General features: G+C 26.9%; 1 protein-coding gene across 23 annotated transcripts in view; it reads left to right on the top strand.

Moving 5' to 3' along the window:
* The window catches only part of LOC122858943 (forkhead box protein P2-like), a 141,396-nt gene that overhangs the window by 49,454 nt on the left and 70,963 nt on the right, over positions 1-20,979 (top strand). For all 23 annotated transcript variants that reach the window (XM_044162322.1, XM_044162330.1, XM_044162299.1 and 20 more), the window contains one exon: positions 13,630-13,737. Coding sequence is in view for 16 of the 23 variants with exons in the window: in XM_044162299.1 (XP_044018234.1) it covers positions 13,630-13,737 (108 nt within the window). In the remaining 7 variants the exon portion in view is untranslated. The remainder of the gene's footprint in view (positions 1-13,629; positions 13,738-20,979) is intronic.

Raw genomic sequence — 20,979 nt, 5'->3', positions numbered from 1 at the left:
ATATATCGTTTCAATTCCGGCCTATTGGATACTTGCATACACAAACCCCCTTCACACATTACTCCCTGAAATTTCATACGCGATTTATATATTTTCACTAACAACAGACACTGACATGCTGAAAATTATTATCTTTGTAAAAAATAAATATTATTTATCTATCGTTATGTTTTAAATGCTATTTATTATAATTATATTTATTAAATATTAATTTATTCTAAAAATATTCTATTTTAAAAACAAGATAAATAAATTTTAAAATAATAAAACAAATAAAGTAGTCACGTTTTAATCAAAGTTTATTTTTGGAATTGCATAACAAGCAAAAAAATAAATAGAAAAAAAAAAAAAGGACCTTGCTAACGAAGTTCAGTGTAAGGGTATATCTTGTTTTTCTAGATAGGCAATAATATTGACTCTCTTTCTCTCACTATATCTCACTCCTAAACATATCCCTTGTAAATTCAATGTTTGCGCAACTCTTTGTTACAAATACTTGTCCCACGCATACGCTTGATGCATTCACGTTGCTCAACATTGTCATGACGAGACTAAGGGATTTGTAAAAGTGAGTAACGTGACCCTCACTCAATTTTAACAAAATTCACCTCTATCTGATGACCATCAGAATGAGAACAACGTTTTCCGCACTTTTGAACATCACAATGTTCAGTTGGTTTGATGCCTAAGTTTTTTTTTTTTTTTTTTTTAGTTGTTGCATGGTTAATATGGTTAGTCTTCATTAGCAATCAGAGATGGGACAAATGAGAAAAAGCAAAGTCTCGTTTGTTTACTTGCTAGTGAGTATACTAGCCTCATACAATTTTATACATGTCTATACATAGAACAATTTTTTTATTATTTATTTTTGAACAATAAAAAAAAAACAACGAAAGTACTCGTTGCATTTTTTAATTTCCCATTTTCATCTATTTTTTTTTTTTTTTTTTTATTGATTAAATTAGTTGTGCATAGATATATTTTTTTTATCTAATTATTTTTATCCTCAATTTTATACTCTGTACAGGATTAAATTGAAAATATTAATTGAACAATTAGAAAAATTTGTAATGAGAATTTTTTATAAAATATAAATTATGTTGGTAGTTGTAATAATTATTTTTTACTTTGTCTATGCTATACATTTGAGCATCTCATTGTCAGTATTATTTTGATGAATAAAAAAAATGAAAATAAATCTTTTTTTCTCTCAAAACAATTTAATATAAAATGAAAGCTATGAAAATAAACACAAAAGAATAATAATACATCTATGAGATTTTTATATAAATGTATTTTATCGAGAATGAGTTATTATTAGATATGACAAGTTGTTTTTACGTTTGTTAAGTTTACAAAGTACATGTGTATCATGTTGCAGTTGCAATCAAAATGAGTCACAGCTTTTTTTTACAGTATGTGGTTCATTATCACATGGTCTTTCATTCCTATTTACAGCCCCGGAGGGTGTCGACATTTTTTACTCTTCACTATTTGTATATATATAATTCTTTTTTTTCTTTCTTTCATCCCTTTTCAAACGCTTGCCATTACCTCTATTTTTTTATCCACCGTTAAAACTTTTTTATTTATTTATATATATATTTTTTTTTCCCTCTTTTTGTTAAAAGACAAGTTGAAAAAAAAAAAAAAGCTCGACAACAAATCGTTCGACCTGTTTATGGCAGTTGAAGTTTGTCTTTTGATTTTTCGATGAACACCAGGTGCTTTAGATGGCCATGTAGACAAACTTTGCCAAAATCTTACGTGATAAATTCATGATAAAAAAAAAATATTGAATAGTTGCAAAGAGAAAAAAAAATAAAGCTGAATTAATTTTATTTCTTTTCTCTGTTGTTTTTTTTTTATGTACAATATTTTTATTTATTTGCAAAAAAAAATAAATCTGGCTTACGTGATGAGAGTGAGTAAAAGGGGTTATCAAGAGTATGAGTTATTCGGGGTCAGACAAGGGGTGAGGATAATTTTCCTACATTAAAAACGATATCAGGGTAAAAACGCTTAAAGGAGTAAAGGGGGTTTTTAAAAAATAGAGGGATTGAAAATGGGTGAGTTGAGGGTTTCCGTTGCTGGAAAAGTTGGTGTGTATAAACAGAAGTTGCCTAAGTACATTACAAAATGTAATGGTGAATCGGAGGTGTTTGGGTGGTTGTTCTAACAACGAAACGTGGTTTAAAAGTGGAGTATAAAGAGGAGGCTTCAACCTCTTTTCCTCATGAAAATAACCTTCCTCATTCTATATTTTTTATTTTTTTATTTTTTGATATTTTACTTCTCTCTTTAACTAACTAGCCTTCTTATTTTACCCCTCAAGCATTATTATGCTATATTGTTACAAGGAAATTGCGTTTTTCTAAATGGAGAAGGTGCTCGAAGTAGTAAGACTGTATTGTGATGAGAAAGTACAGTGCTTGCGGCAATGCCAATTTACGAAACCAGAACTCGTACATATACATAAACATTCAAAAAACCACCCCCATTGATATACACTTAATTATCGTCAAGCATATATATTCCCATTAAAATAATATACGATGTAATCATTATTTATTTATTTTGCCAAAAATGAAAATATATTAAAATATATATGCAGAGTTGTTTTTTTTTTTTTTCAATGAGAAAAAACAAAATTATAAAAAATAACAATAGCGACAAGTAGAAAAGTTTTGATCGTTAATTAAGGGGTTGAATGTTGAGAGCACGAGAGAAAGAAAGAGGAAAAACATCAAAAAAAAAATATAATAGGTCTTGGATAGGAGAGTTTGAAATAACTGAAGGGATTAACATGGTTATATTTTTTGATGCTTATCATTTTTTAAATGCGAATTGCAGTTTCAAGACTCATAGTGTATGTATATTTATTTTTAATTTTTTTATATATATAATTATTATTTTTGCTTGGTAGTCGCAGATGTATATACGTATATTAGAAGAAGACAAAAATTTTAAAGAATATTTAGTAATTTGAAAACTGTCTCACGCGGAGCACTTATATTTGATTGGACCGTTTATGTTGTATATATATATAATAAGCCAACAAAAGTGAAGCAAGCATACCACAATCACAAGACCATTGCATTTTCTAAAACACACCCTTCTGAAAATGTTGGTTAAATAATATCCACACTTTCTACCGTAATTATCTCACTCTCAGATTTTCTGAATCTCTATGGTATAGTCTAAAAGGGAAAAGGTGGAGGCGTTTGTGAAAGTTGCACGACTTTGTGCTTCAGAGTTTGAATATTAAAGATAAAGACAAGAAAATCAGTAGAAATAATGTAAAAATTATATAAATAAAAAACATTATCTACAAAAACGTAAGAAGAATAATTTTACAAGAAAAATATTATAATTTTAATATTTTATAAATGTTTGATAAAATGATAAATTATAATTTACATTATTATTATTATAAAAATTTAATTAATTATTAATTTTATTTTTAATATATATAAATTTTAATCGCACTGTAAATATTTGGTGCGTTGAAAATAGATCAGGAAGGGTTGTAGAGTTTGTATTATTATTTTTTTTTTTTTTCTTTTTTTCTCTTTACTATTATTTCTCTTGGAGTTTACCCTTTTATTTTATCATGCAATTTCATTGGGCAAAAACCATACGACTTATCCGCGAAGAAGATCACAGTCGCTTTTTCTCTCCCCATAGTTACTTGCTGTAGAATATTCAACCCCTACAATTCTTTGACTATATACCATCATAGTACATCTCATAGTTGCTGCTTATTTCAACCCGTTATTTTAAACATCCCACCAATTTTCTATTAACTTTATTTATTTTTATTTTTTTTCAACATTCAAAACTCGTTCGTTACTTTTTTTCTAGCTCACCACGTTAAAATATATTATGGTAGCACGTTGTGGTTGCAACTTTTACGATCAAATTACGACTTTTAAACTATTTTTACGAGAGTTGTTTCAATTATTTTACCAATTCGCAATTAAGAGTATGCCTTTACCATGACTACGTATAAACCCTTTTCATAGCGACATTATATCGTTGTGAACTGGTTGTATAATGCCACTTGTGTTGCTCGAATTCAACACAAAAACTTTACAACTTCGATAATTTTGTGATTAACTAATTAACGAAATAACCAAAAAAATTTATTATGACATAAACTTTTTCTCTTCTTTTTTTTTTTTACCCAGCAAATATTTGTTATTTTCTGGTACTAAAATATTAAATAATATTATTGTTTTATTCATGTTTTTGAGATTAATAATTCAACAAGAAATTATATTGAGATAATAGTCAAATAAAATAAAAGCACTTTCATGTTAAAATCAAATGAAATTGTTTTTATTATAAATTCATTAATTAAAGCTTAAGGCTATTTTTTTCTTTTATTGATTTTTTCATTTTATTTTGTATAAATAAAGTGAAAATAAAAATTGTATATTTTAGTAAAACTGAAAAATGTGTACTATTATTTATAAAATTCAAAAAATAATTGATGAGAATAATGAAATAATCAAGTGTATTATCGTGTCACTGTTAAACTTGTTCAGAAAGATTGACAGGCATGACCCAGGCTGAATATACAATTACATTAGCAAACATATATTGAATGACTATTTTGATCAATTCGTTGAAATATATTATGAATTTATTATTTTAGTAGGTTAAAGAGTACGACAAAATTATGTATTTAAATTTTCATTTAATATTATGACGTTTATTTAATTTTGAGTGTGTATACATATATTATTTTTTTTGTTTTATATTATTTATTTGTCAGTTGAACAATCATGAAAAAGTTGATTGAGGTAGGTTGGTATATAAAAAAAAATACCAGACTCATTTTAAAACTTAAACTTGCAATTTTAAAACTTACCATGACTAAATGAAAAGCAAAAGTATATGTAAGTTTTGTGCATCAAAAAGAGGTACCAAGACGAGTTGGCGCGGCTTGTCCATTATATAGGTAGAATAAAAAAATACACTGTAGAGTGATGAGTATAGAGGTCTGGCATGTTGATCCGTATCGCCGAAACGAGGTTTGGCAACAATATTTAGCCTGAGACGAGTATAAAAAGAGTCTCATTAAAAGACTGGAGTAACGAGAAGGAGGGTTGGACTCTCTGTACCGGGCAAACTTGTAAAATTTGTTCCAACTACCTTGTCTCCTCTTTCCCCTTTTTTTTTCCTCCCATATCACCCTTATACCTCAACATCACCTCCTAAATTCTCACATCAAGTTACTATTTACTACATTTCAATTACATTTTTAAGTTTTTTATTATTATCAATAGTATAATATATATAATTTTACTATACTCATTGTTCGGGTAAATTGATTATTATTTAAAAAAAAAAAAACTTGACCAGTATGTGGAATTACTTGCAGCCCTATATTATTTATTTATTTTTTCAATTTTAACTTGTACTTTTGGGGTGACTAAATAAACCACAAACTAAAATTTATAGACAAAGTATCTTTTGGCCACGTTGAAACCCTTTTGTGGTCAAGACTTTAGAATACTTTGAGATCATACTGAAGCAAATTTAATACAAATCAAGATTATTATTTAGCATTGAATTATATTGGCCAACTGTTCTAAATGACTATTCAAGTATAAGGGTGTTTACAACATTGGTTTATTCAACACAATGTGCCACACAGTACTGTGAAAACTATTATTGATTTTTATTTTAATAATTAATTATTATTAAATTTATTATCTTATTTTGTGGTAACTTTGTATCACTGTATTATTGGCCATCTCTTTTTAACTTTTTCTTTTTAACTTCCGGCATGACCACCCACTGTGTTTGACTGTATTGTCGGGTTGCATGTGTAGAACCAATGCCATTCATTAAATGAAATAAGCACGGTATCTGGCAATTCAAAGCTCGTAACACACAGTGACTTCTAGAAAAAAAAAAAAAGAAACAAATTAAACAAATAAATAAATAGAAAATTACATATATAAATGTAATAAACATTATTATAATCTTGATAATCTTTACAATTCTAAGTTCTAGTTTTTTTTTATTATTATTTCTTAAAAATTATATATTATTTGACAATGTTTTTTTTTTTTATTATTTTACAAACATTGTTAGTATCGTGATTGTTTTATGAAATAATTTTGCAAGTCGTTATTATTATTTCAGCTTAGAATATATATTTAGACGAGTGTGCAGTTAAATATATATATTTTGTTGAAAATATTTGCTCAGTTCTAAATTCGTTTGGTGTTACAGTTAATGAGGAAAACAATGCTACAATAGTAACATATAAAATTTAACTCTTGCAACATTTGTCGTAGTTAATAGTTGGTATTATAATATATAATATATTTTTGGTACAAATGTATATCACAATATATATATAAAACCCAAGAAAAATTATACATGTATATGGCTTTCTGAGATTTAACTTATTTCTAGTAAACACGCGCGTTTACAAAAGCCACACACTGGTAAATGAGATGTGTATCGTTAGTATTTAGTGTTTAGTTAACATTGGGTATAGTGAAGCCGCTAGTGTTTGTAATTGGTACGGTTTAGTAGCGATGAAAACGATTGTGTACCTCACAGATTTCTACATTCTCTTCTTAGAATATCTGAGAACATGCAAATTTATATAAATGTGTATGTGATAATTCTACATATGCATTGTATATAAAATGTAAATACATATGGCTTTGGCTCACTTTGGTGAGAAAATGGAATTTCAAGAGAAGCAAAGTTTCATCTTGAATTTTAGACTCGGCTTGTTGGTACTGTGTAATATAGGGATGCTGGCATTTCAACTTCTCCATACAAAAGGTACATAGAAGTGTTGGTATGTGTGTATAGAAGTGAAAATGACGGACCAGATGGTGCACTAACTGTTATATATATATTATACAATTAAATATTCATATCTAATCGTAAAAGATAAATAGAAAAAAAGGTCAACAGTTTTTTTTTTTTTTTTTCTTTCAATGTCATTTGTGTGACAAGTATATCTTTTGCCATGGTCAGGATACTATATTGTCTATTCTGAATCTTTTATAGCACACAAGTAAAAATTTTATATTCAGAAGAGCGCGATCCCACTTATTTGAAGATCAAAACCTTCCTAGTACAGAGGCACGTTCCAGCACGTTCAGCCACTCTTTTCACGACTCTCAACCCCGTCGCGTATATTTCAGTTTTAAACAACAAAAAAATGCTAATGCTTTGTATATATACACACCATACATACATACATGTATAGCACAGTGTTAGGTGTTATTGACGTTAAAAAAAACTCTACGTAAAATAATAAATAAACCCCGTTGAGACGACGTTTTTTCGTCTATTCTATATACGAAAATAAAAAAAAAAATTTTTACAAGAAATTTTTTATCATATATACATAAAAACTTGTAACTTTGACTATATATTTTCAACACTTTATTTACACAATTCAAATGTTCTGAATATACATATAATATATAAGATTGGCAGAAGTAAAAATTTCTCGTTTGAATTGACATGTGTCCAGTGAGTGGAAGATATACTTGGAAGAATATTTGAAGAGGTCCCCTCAATTGAGAATGACCATATATGTGAATATCATTCGTGCGAAAAAAAAGGTCAGATATTTTCAAGTGTGTATAGATAAATCCAATACCAAATCAGCGTCAATCAATGAATGGTGAGACATGTCGTGAGTCGTCTTGTTATAAAACCATATCTAAATTCAATTTGACATGAAAAAAATTTACATGGAATACCAATAAGTTTACAGCCCACAGTAATATTATGTTTCATTTTTTTTTTATTTATAATTTACTGTAAAGAAAATTTATTTGAATAAATTATTATACATTTTTTAAAATTAGGAAAAATTTCGATAACCTTATATGCGATGTCAGTAGAAGTCTTGATCTATGAAAAAATTTAAAAATAAAAAATAAATAAATAAATGGAATAGAGTAAAAAAAAATAAAAAACATAATGTAGGGAGGATAAATGGGTGGTGAAACGCAGCAGGAATAAAAATGGGGTGTTTATAAGTGAGTGTCCAATGTATCATGCTATATTTACATATACATTCACTGAGAAGTATAGTCATTCACAAAGTAGAGAATACAGTATGGAACCAATGCGTATTCTGATATAATAAAAATTAAATATGATACTTGAGGTCCCTCATACTCTATTTTTTACCGCATAAATAAAAACTTTTTTACCCCTCTTTGTAAATTCTTTTATTTTTTTTTATTTTTCTTTAAAACTTATATATATATTTTCGCATCTTTTATGGTGCCTAGAGGCTGACTACTGGAAAATGCACCAAGTCATGCTTTCGATATTTTTTATGAAAATATATAAATTTAGATAAAAAAAAAAAAAATTCATTTTAATTTTTAATTCATATTTTTTTTCTGTATATTTATAAAAATTTTATTCATTTATTAAATTATAATATATATATTTTTTTTTGTCATTTAAAATAGTTCAACTGATAAATATTATAAAATTTTATTAAACTTTTTATTTTAAATATATAATGTGTATCTGATTCGTTCCAGTTAAATTATATAGTAAAAAAAATTTTATTTTACTTGACTTTTTCTCAGCTAAAAATATTATATAATTCTATATTACAGTAATAATTTATTCTATAAAATTAGCAGCTTGTTTATTATAAACTTTGCCATATATACTTTTCAAATCAATAAATCTACGTCAATGATAGCTCTTTTTTTTTCTTTTTAATTCTATTTCTATATATACGTAGTAATTGTCTTGTATATTGTTTTTTTTTTTTCATTACGAATTCTTAAAATGATTTTTCCGTTTAATTTTAAAAGGGTTATATAGGGTACATGTAAGTCTAGCGTGTCGGGTAGTCACCAACGTATTTAATGGCAGTTTAGGGAGGCTGCTTAAGTGCTTGTCAAGGATTAAATCAAGATTAACAGCCGCGGCATTTTCACTTTCTCTCCCTGTATTCTCTGGCAATGTTTCTAGCGTTTTGGCACTTGCACCCTTCAGTCACATCGAAAATCTTGCTCAACTGAATGGCCATCTAGGTCGCTTGTATTCTGTATACAGCTTTTAACTAAATTAGAACAATTTCAGTTAACTAAAACAACTATATTTATATCCTTGGATATAATTTAATGTAAAACAAAAATTAACAAATATGTCAAATTTTATTTACAAATAACACACATAATTATTTTAAATGAACGAAAAAAAACGTAAACGACAATTTAATATTTAATTATTATATTCAATAATATTTTATAATTAATTGACAATTAATTTGAACAACATAAGCATATGCAATTACGAAATTATTCATGATACAATTTATTTTTATTTTAACATCATACACGTGGCATGTATAAATTATTTGTTTATAGGTCGATTAAAATGTTTGAACAAGTGTCCTCATAATGCTTATACAACATCCATTATTATATTACGTTTATTTTTAACCAATCAATTTATTATTTATTTTTTTCTTTAATTAAAATTTTTTGTAATTATATATGTTTCTTAAAATGTAAAAGATTTTCATCAACGGACAAAGCAATTAATAATGTAAAATTAATAATTTCTTTGGCTTTTTTTTTCTTAAAAACAAGGAGACACATGAGGATGAGGTTTTTGACTTTATTTTCGTGAGTTTTGAGGAGAGCCGCGTGCCGCGTTTTTTATTTTTTTCTCGCTTCGTGCCTCAGCAAAATTGAACAAAACAATTTGCTCCAAAGCAAACACTGGCATCCGGTTTACTTGTGAATAAACAACACATTTATTTTTAGAGGCCGCAACCACGCTCGGCCACATAACATTTACTCGTCTCAACCAGTATCTAGCCATTGCCGCTATTTACCATCGTTAAGCATAACGATTCTCAAAAGAAAAAATAACAATAATAAATAATAATAATAAAAAATATTAACAAGAAAAAAAATTAAATTTACTAAAAAATATTTATTTATATATTTATGCAAATTTCAATGATGGGAATGTGTGTGTGTGTGCTTGACGAGAGAAAAAAAAATGAATGAATAAATAAAGGGAAGTTTAAAAAATAAATAAAATAAATATATTTTAAAAATAAACAATAAATTACATACACTCTTGTATGATGAGTGATATTAATAATATTTCTCAGAAAATTATAAAAATAATAATAATAGTTTTTTTTTTCTTTAAATTATGTGCTTATAAGACGAAGAAAAAAAAGCACGTATTTAATTTTTCATATAAACATAATGTATTCATTCAGCCCTTAGCAATTTTTTGTTTTATCATTCTATAGATTATTTTTTATTTCTTATTTCTCACAAATATAGAAATAAATCAATACAAAAAAATATGAATATTTATTCTTATTATTTTATCCAGTGTTGAAGAAGTACATATACATTTTTTTTTTTTTATTTCATTTTACTGTATTAAAACGTAATACTCGTGAATGCAAATTGACTTTCCATGTAAGTGACATTTATTTTTTTCCAAATATATATTTTTGTTTATTCAAGTAATTCATATGTATATTCTAATGTCAATGCCCTGACTTATTTTTTTTTTTATTATTTTTTATATCTTTCATTTATTTATTTTACGTTTTTTTTTTTCTTACGTTTGTATACAAATTTTTGTTTATATATATTTATACTTGCGTGTGTCTGTATATTTATATTTGTATATATATTGTATTCACATATCCTGTTCGTTTATATATTTTCTCATCTCTTCCCCGTGTAGTATCGTTCATTCGAGGCCAGCTTTTATATTGTTTATCGGTGAGTTTACGCCTCACTTTACTTTCGGTGCAACATCTGTAAACCCCGTCCACAAACAACTTTCATGTAATCATAGTGTCAGTTGCAGCTGCCTATGTTACTCGAGATATTTTCAATATGTAAACCCCTCTTTTTATTTTTATCATAACGCAAATTGTGTGACAATTGTTTCATTTATATAATTTTATATAACAATAATTAATTTCATTGTAATTATCATTCAATTATTTGTTATTCAATACAAACAAATACAACAATCGACCATTTTTTTTATGTCAAAATTATTATTCTCACAATAAAATGTATATTTTTATATATGTTATATCATTTAAATTTCCTTTTTTGATTTTATTTTTCAAATGCTAAAATACATACATATATCTTTTTAGTTTGTGATACCACCCAGTGTTTTATTGCCTCGAATTTTGAAGCCCCTTGAGAGCTTTTGTATTTTTTTTTTCGAGATTTATTGTTTAAATTCGATAGATATTGCCAATTATACAGTCCTGTCTTAACTCTGCAATGCTTTATTTTATTTTGCCATCATATATAAAATTTTTCACACCTTTCTCAATTTTTTGTACGTTGTATATATATATTGGTGAGAATTTAAAACACGTATACAATTTTTGTGTATGTACACAACACGTGAAACACGTTGAATGAATTCAGAAATAATCTCAAATACTTTGAGATTACATTCAGTAGATTATTTTCAACGTGATACAACTTCTTGAGTTTATTGTCACATCTCTTCTTCTTTTTCTTCTTCTTCCTCTTCATCTTGAGTTATATATACATGTTTCATTTATTCGTAACACGAACACTCGCATTATTTAACCAAACAGTAAATTTACTTGATTATTATTACAAATTTAAATAGTTCATATTTTACATATATACCTGCTATTTTTTTTTTTGAAGAACTACTTTAATGTACAGACATCAAATCTGTCTTATCAAATCCGACTACTCAAATATGTAATTCAATTAAAAAATATACATAATCATCATCATTGATTTTCTAAATTTAATTCATTTTGTTCTCTATGTTTTTATCAACTTGTCATCGTGTTATCATAAAAATTATTATTATGAATTTTAGCTGTTACATAATGCTAGCTTGAATAAAATTGCATTATTGTTTTATTTGATGCTTGATGATTTATAAAATATGCAACATATCAAATCACAACAATAGCCAATAAGTGTTGATGTCAGTTTAATATAAATAAATAATAAAATGAATATTGCTTGTTTATTAATTCTTGTGTTTATATTTTTTATATATATGAACTTATTTGTATATTAAAAAAAAAAAGAAGCTACATTTATTGATCGATTATTTGTTTGTTTTATTTGTCATTTTAACTTCTTTCCATCCTGCTATTATCATCAATTTATTGTTGTTTTATAAATATAAATTTCTTTTGTCCTCAAGCTCTAGCTTCTTTTTAATAATGCAATTACAACAATCAACACATTCAATAACAAGTGTATTATAAATGTGCATATGTGTATCCAAGTGCATTTACACATATGCAAATGAGGTTCATAATGTAGCCCTCTTTTTATTTTCTCTCACTCTTTATTATTATTTTTATTTTTGTTATTTTTTTTTATTTTATTCTCTACACACATCTACACTGTGAGCATGATTGTTTGTATTTTTATGAATAAAAAAAGTTTAAAAAAAACAGTGAAGAAAAAAATGTATAAAAATAAAAAAGTTAGCTTCGACGTGCCTCAGAAAGGAGTGCGTCCTCAACTGTGTACGTAACAACCCAGTCGAGTTATTTACCTTGCTGACTGTTTATTTCCACTGTGGCAAATATACAAACATACTCACATATACCACACATATGTTAATAATACATTTATCCTCGCAGTTGAAGAACATAAGCATAAAAGAGTAAAATAGAAATTAAAAAAAAATAAAACAATGTGTTTATCGATTAGAAACATGAATCGATATATAAAACATTTATAAATGGACAATCGTATATGCTATATGAGTATAGATGACAACATTGTATATGCTTATTCAGTATTTACTGAATAAATTGTTTATAAGTATAAAAGCAAATAATCATATTAAATTACGTTTTAATAATTTACATTTATAAAATGTATAAAAAGTTAATTGTAAACTTGCAGTATAATGCTTGGTAATCAATTTATAATATACATTTTTTTATTAAATATTTATTTTTATTGAAAATTATTATTTTCTTTTTTTTTTTTTTTTTTTTTTTTTGGCATATGCGTAATATTATATTATTTAAATTTGAGAATGTAATTTAAAAAATATTATTTTTTATAATGCAATTTGATGTGGCTTGAATATGTGTATAGGTGAGATAAAAAAAAAATATAATTTTTTATTTTTTTTTTTGAAAGACGAATCGTTCTCATTATAACACTTGATTTATATTTTAAAGAAGCACACGAAAAATATTCTAGGTTAGAAGATGAGTTAAAAGAAAATAAGGCTTATGGGGTGTAAAGTCAAGGAGAAGAAGCCAAGTTGCTATTTTTCTTTTCTTTTTTTAGTGATATACTTTTTCCCTGCCTTTTTTTTTTTTCTTATACTCTCCATACAGCCTTTTTCAAGAATATATTATATGAAAAAATTCACCGGATGGGGAGAATGGCCAAAAGAATCGCCGCGAAACTCGTAAATTTATGAAAGTCTACGATGTACGATCTTAGCTCGCTCTTTTCTCTCGGTTCTTAAAATTCTTTCTTCATATTATAGATAAATAATTTTTTTTATTTATTTTAAATTTATTTTACTGTATATAAATTAATAGAGTTGGTTTTTTTTTTTTTTTATTTGTTGCAGGGGCATATAGGTGAAAATCCCTTCGACACTGGATCCTGGGGAAAGGAACACTTTCAGCCAACCACGGCAGCTTGGCAGCTGAATCAACGCAGTCACACTCGACCTAATGTAAGTCTTTTAAAATTTTTTATTTATTAAGTTTTTTCTTTTATCTATTGATTCGTGTCCTAAAACAATAAAAATCATTTGATCATTTTTATGAACTATTTAAGCGGCACAGAAAAAGTAGCTCTATAAAGTTTCGATTTATTTTAAAATTCAACTTATTTTTTAGAACTATTATTTAATTAATTTAATCAAAATAAATTTACATTATTCCGTACGTTACATTAGTATATAGAAATTCTTTTATTATTTTTTTATATTATCGGAGTGATACAGTAAATGCAAACTTTTTCCTGTGCAGTTTTGTTTATTTTTTTTGTTGAATCAATTTTATAATAGAAAATTTCTAAGACTCTATTAGGCTTTTATTTATTGGAATTATGATAGACTTAATTGAAATCTAATATGTATTCATCTCATATTACAACTTTAGAGTCCATAAAATTCAATTTAAATGGCCGCAAATCTTTGAACCAACTATATGAATATTCATATTATGTGAATTTATATATACAATAATTGTATTTATTTGAATATGCTATTTAATATTATTATCAAAATGAATAAAATAAAAATAAACTAAATAAATAAATTATAATAGTTATGAATATTGTTGTTTGACAATGGGTATATATATAATACAAGAAAAAAGAAATGAAAATTCGAGGAATAGACAGGAAAGAAAAATTGTAATTTGCAGGTTTTAAGATGGCAAAGTGAATGGTGAAAGAAGTCTGGCTTTTTCATTGTTGAAAAAAGTAAAAATGTAACTCCCGTCCGGTCATAAATGCCGTGTCGTTGTCACCTCTTTCCGTTATTTTTCAACAGTAGGGTAAAGGAAAGAAAAAAAAAAAACGACTGCCCTTTTATTTTATTTTTTTTTTCGCAAAGAATTTCTGCCATTCCCTTCGAGGGAGATTCTCCTCGACCTCTCGTATTTATAATACGCTTTGTTTTCCCTCAGCTATTTGTCTTAGAGTCCGTTTCTTCAGTATTTTCATTTTTTTATTTTATTTTTCCTTTTTTCATATACATATAATTTTGTTTTTTTTTTTTTTCTCCCTTTTCACTTGAACATTAAAGCTCGTGTTTTTATTTAATCTTCACCTCATTTCCCCTTGTTTAAAAATATAAAAAACAAATTTATTATTATTTTATTTTTCTTGAAAAATTTTTTAAGCTAATTCAACAGCTAACAAGACTCGAATTAAAATTATCCATGCAACCGTAATTTGGTTTATATGAAATATTAAATTTATGTAAACATGATGCCTCCATCAAGTGTTTTAAAAAATAAAAATGAAAATAGACACTGTAATTTTGACTCTGTATTTATATAAGTTTATTTATTAATTTTTTTTCAAAATGAAATTAGATACAAAATACATAGTCAAAATACAAATGTTTTAGCTCATTTGCACAATTAAAAAAAATAATAATTTCTCAACAATTTTGCGAGGTTGCAACACTGTAATATTGAGTGCTGTTTTACAATGTTACATATGGATATAAATATATATTTTAAGTTGACTGGCTCATGTTGGCACGTGAGCATTTATATAAACAACTAATGACGTGACAATAATTTCAGTCCCCATACTACTGCATACAAAGTAATCGCCATTGAAATATATTTGCAATGATAAAAAATGCTGACACTTCTATTATCTAAACTCAATCACAACACACAATCATCATTTTTTTTTTCTTTTAAATTTTTTTTTATTTAGATTTAATATCGATTTTCAAAATGCAATCAGCAAAAAATAATAAATTTTTTTTTTATTTTTTCATTTTCAAGTTCTTAAATTAAAAAGCTAATATAAATATATATTTATTTTTTTTATTGTATTTTTTTTCATCAATGTATATATAGTAGAAAGAAAATCATGGGTTAAAAAATTTATGCCACCCCCTTTTGTGATATGAATCGCAGCGAAAAAAAAAAAATCCGTAGAGTCTTCTCAGCTTCCTTCCCAACCCCTGGGTTTTAAGATATGCAGAGCACAACTCACACTCACTGATTCTTTTTTTCTCTTTCTATTTATTTCTTCCACTCATTTCTAGTGACTATTTTAATACGAAGAAGATAGGGTGTGCAAAAGCAAATCAAAGAGGGTGGGTTTAAAAAGAGAAAGATAGAAATACGTTGTGGCAATCACTCTGTGAAGATGTACTTCTTGATTACACAACTTTTTACCTAATTACATAACATTGTTAGCATTTACAAAGTTGCTATTTGCTTGTAGACTACTAATTTTATATATATTTTGGTGTCATTTTCTATTTGAAAAAAAATATTTCATTATAAAAGTAAAATAATTTTAAAAAAAGTAAAAAAAAAACCTTTAACTAAAATTTTACATTTTGTTTTTATATTTATGTTTGCATATAAAATGGATATATAGATATTGATCGATATAGCATTTGAAATTGGATTATGATTTTATTGGAAACACATAATGTCAAAGATTCAAGGAGAGAGGGGTTATAGGTTAACACAGGCAGACGTTGCAAACATTAAGACGTCTGGTTTTCAAACTACTTCATCCCTTTCTAACGTGGGGTGAATATATCCCCATTATATTTTGTCTCTTAACCTCTACCAACAACCAATTTACTATATCTCTATGTCTCTTTTTCTCATACACATATACACTTGTGCAAAGATATCTAACAAGGCTGTTAGCCATCTCCTCATTGTCCTCTAATTCTCATCTGATCCTCGCATTACGTAATTTTGTCTTTATTATTTTATAATTCCTCTTGGTTATATATATATAGTTTTGTGCCAAAACCAAAAAGCCAAAACCCCCATCTGACTCAACATTAACCCGTGTCCGATTTTACTGTGTGGACGTCTCATGCTAATGCATTTTCACATTTATTAATTAGTCAACTTTATCTATATTCAAAGCTTTTCAGTTTCACAACTAAGTATTTCAATTGAAGTAAAAAATTTATCATTTCATTTTTTTTTTATATTTTTAAAAACTTCATTTCAATCATGCATTTGGATGAAACTTTTATTCTGTATATATAATTTTAATTTACCCTAAAAGTAAAATTTTAAAAGTTTATAAATTTTCAAAAATTTTAATATAAAACAAGTTGGTCCATTTAATACATAGAAATACTGAAAATTTACATTTACAAAACATCAAAAGTATAAATTTTCTTTCAAATGGCAATTAAAAAAAAAAAAAAAGTATAAATGTTTTAATTGCTAGGAAAAAAGTTGGATTAATTGTATAGACAAATTGTAAAAAGCTTTATTCGTACGTATAAATTTATAAAAGTGTGATTGAGATAGATAGATAGATAGATAAATATGGGGGTAAGAGTAAAAGGTAGAGTGAATGAAATAGAAGAGTAAGGTTACTTCTTGCATTGAATGCTAAACAAAAGCTAATTTATATCCGGAGGTTGGGACTGCCGGAGATCGAGAGATGAATGGCTGTGCTACTTGCATACCAAGTAAGTCAAAGGCGGAGGTCTTGGCTATCCAACAGACGAGTTAAAGATCCTGATGTTGAATACGTATAACCCTTTTTTTTTATCACCCTTGTATATTAGTTAAATTTAACTTACTTTCACCAATGATCTATGGATTTTATCAAAAACTTGTCGAAACGACGTGTTGATTATTATAAATTTTTTATAAATACTTTTCATATGAAGATTCATCAAAAATACATTTCCGTATTTCCGTATTAAATTTACATAAATTCTCATCACGATTTTCAATAATTTACACATTCCCATTAATATTACATTTGTAAATATTAATAATAAAATTAAAATTTACATAAAACTCTTTCAAATATTCAATCTTTACATAATAAAATTAAATAAAAATAATTATAATGTAAAATTTTTAATAAAAGTTTATTTTAAACTTGAAAAAAAAAAATAAAGCGAAAATTTTTTTTTTATAAAAGCTTTTGATGATGATTGTTAGTTGAGGGGACAAATACAAGTGATGATTTCAATGATGACAATGAGTCATTCAAAAAATATAACGAAGGGTTGAAATAATATTTGAGGGAGAGAAAATATATAGTTGTATAAAACGCCTGTTGATTCAGCAATATTTTGAGGGAATGGGATAAAAAGCATCGTCTGGCTTTGCGTTGAACTTTCTCGATACACAAGGCAACATAGCAACACGGTAAAAGCACAACAAGTGGGGGGGAGTATTACGAGGGATATAAAAGCACCCTCTCGATGGATATACAAGCAACATGGACTTGATATTTAGAGTGGCGCGCGTCGCAAACATCCACGTGCTACTCTTAAAATTTATTATTATTTTTCATTATAAAAAATATATATTTTTGTCATTAAAAAAATATCTCATTGCTCATTTTTTCCAACAGTATATTACTCTCCCTTACTGACTACATAATTCAATTTTTCAAGATGGACTTTACCATCACTTTTTCAACGTATTAATTCAATTCGTCATCATCACATTATGACAATACGAGTTTTGTAAAATTTACCATTTCATACGTCGTAAATATGTGCGTTAAAATAAGAAAATTTATATTATATATATTCACATGTCTATGAAGAAAATAGTATAAAATACCAGAGCTATATAAAATAGTATATAATGATCAAAAAGCTTTTCTATTTTACGATCAATATATATGCATTAAAATATAGTCTGTATTGACGTATATAGATTTAGTGCGTTTTATTTTTCCATCGTTAAATTTGAATAGTTTGACATAAAAATAAAATAGTCGTTAATACAAAGAAAGTCCAGTGTAAAATCTTCTTTTTTTTTTTTTATATAGTTTATAAGTTTATGTATGAATGTCTATATGTAGATACGAACAAAACTTGAAACTATAAAATATATATAGCTGTTTTTGTGTGCATATGTATATAAATATATGTGAGTAGATAATTTGTGATTTGGTATTTCCTGAGGCATATCATCACATTATATCGATCGTGTGCTTCATTAAGACGATAATTACTGCATGCGTGTGCATGTAGATATACTCTTTGAGATGTTGCTAAATAGGGGAATGCCTAACCTTGTTGCTTTAGCATAACTTCCGACATTTTGCCTCTGGTTAGCATATCAGATTGTATTACACAGTATAATTTTAACTACTGTATCATCCAAAACATGCTATATTGTTTTAAATTACATTTGTTATATATAGTTGTATATGTACAATATGCCTCATCACCAAGAATTGAATCATATTGTTGTCTTCTTGAGATATACATATCTTAAAGGAGATGAGAGGTTAAGTTTATATATATATTATAAGATATCAGTTGTTAGATAGAAGTAGACTTTTTCTAATAATAGAAAATATTATTAAGAAAAAAAAATAAAATAAAATAAAAATTGCAAAAGTAGAGATAACTGATGATTCGTTATGTAGATATTTGAATATAAAAATTCTTCAACACAATGCTATTCTGAAAATAAAAAAAAAAAAATAGATGATGATACATAAGTAAACGAAGAAGAATCATAATAAAAATAAAAAAAACTTGACAGACAGAAATGCTTCTTCGGTGGAAAGGGTGGTGGGGTAGTTGGGTGGTGTTCGATGGAGGTGGAGGTGCATATCCATAGTGTTAAAAGTTGATGTTGGTAGTGGGAGCACCAAACTATACACAGTATAGGTACACATTGAAGATGAGTACAATAGAGAAAAAAAGAGAAGCAGCAACTTGGGAATCCTTCAAGTTGCTGAGATAAAGTGAGATAAAATAAGAGAGCAGAGGGCGGCACCGAGAAAAGCGAAATTCCGCGAGAGGGCGTGTCCTTTAGTCATGATGAGCAGGTGCAAAGGTGCGCGTTACCGTTGAGCACTGACCACGCCTTCTACCAAAAGAACCAAACTAAATTTTATACTTGAGATATACATATATATATATATATACAAAAAGGTAAATGTAAACGACAACGTCAGGGTGTCGCGTAACGACAACGTAATATCTGATCCTTTTTCAAGCGTCCCATCCACCTTGTCTTTTGTTGCTTCTATCTCTTTTCATTGCAATAGTTTTTACTACTGTCTGCTTGATCCAGAAAATTCCAGGAATATTTTCCACTAACACAACACAAGTCTTTTTCATTGCACATGCCATTTAAAATGAAAAAAAAAATTATGAAATGAGAAAACCTCACTTACAAGTCAACGTCCTGTCAGACATAGTCCATGGACACAGGGTACACTTAAACTTCAGCAAAATGCATCATCCCAATACCAACTTCTACACTATCACAAAATATAAAATATAAATTTTACTGATGCTTAGTTTTTTCATCACAAGACACATATATCTTTCAGTTTTTCTCTTTTTTTGGTTTTTACCTTTTATTATTTACCAAGAGTAACTGCACGTCTCAGAATATTCATGACTGCATTCAACTATGCAATGTCACCTTCATATAATTTACTGTATATAAACTTGAAAAAAAAAAAAAAAATTATACTTTTAAATTAATAAACTTGGCATTAATTACAAATTCATTATTTATAGATATTTTTTTTTTAAATGTTGATCGCATTTTTTTCTTTTTAAATTTATTAGACAAGTATTTTTATTGCTGAAAAAATAGCAAATATTTTAGTAGACATATATAGCCATTGTGTTGTAGAGTAGAGTTACTGTTAAACTATAACTTTGAGATATTGGTATATTATATTAGGACACACTATTCTGTTATACTCGTTGAGCTATTACCAAATATCTTGGCTGAACATGGAGACAAGAAAATGGGCATTATTCGTAGAGAGAGGTGCTGCTTGTGATACTCTATGGGTTAGCCTAGGTGATGTATTGAGATCCCATTGTATCCACGTGAATCCCCCAAGATTGCCAAACGACGTCTCACCCTCTGGCATATCATCTGCCTCAACCCACAAGTCGCCTAGCTGGATATAAGTCACATATAAGCTTGCTTCGAGTCTTTGAAAATATCTTTTGGTGGAATGCTATACTGATCCCGCTGAGAAAGGGTTTACTAAATTCAAATTTTCTTTTTCTATCTATTTTTTTTTTTTTGTTCTTTTTTCTTTTTGATTTATCCTCATCTTGAAATATAGGTATATATATTTTTTTTCTTTCATAGTTTCATTTTTATTTACAACATCATTATTTTTTTTATTCAATATTTCTCATTCAATTTTCGTGTTCAACATTGAATATATTTTTCAAAATGAAATAACAAACTTTTATTATTTTAACGACCCAAACGAAATG

The sequence above is a fragment of the Aphidius gifuensis genome, linkage group LG1, assembly GCF_014905175.1.
Source record: "Aphidius gifuensis isolate YNYX2018 linkage group LG1, ASM1490517v1, whole genome shotgun sequence".
Lineage (NCBI taxonomy): Eukaryota > Metazoa > Arthropoda > Insecta > Hymenoptera > Braconidae > Aphidius > Aphidius gifuensis.
This window is presented reverse-complemented; position numbering and strand designations above follow the sequence as displayed.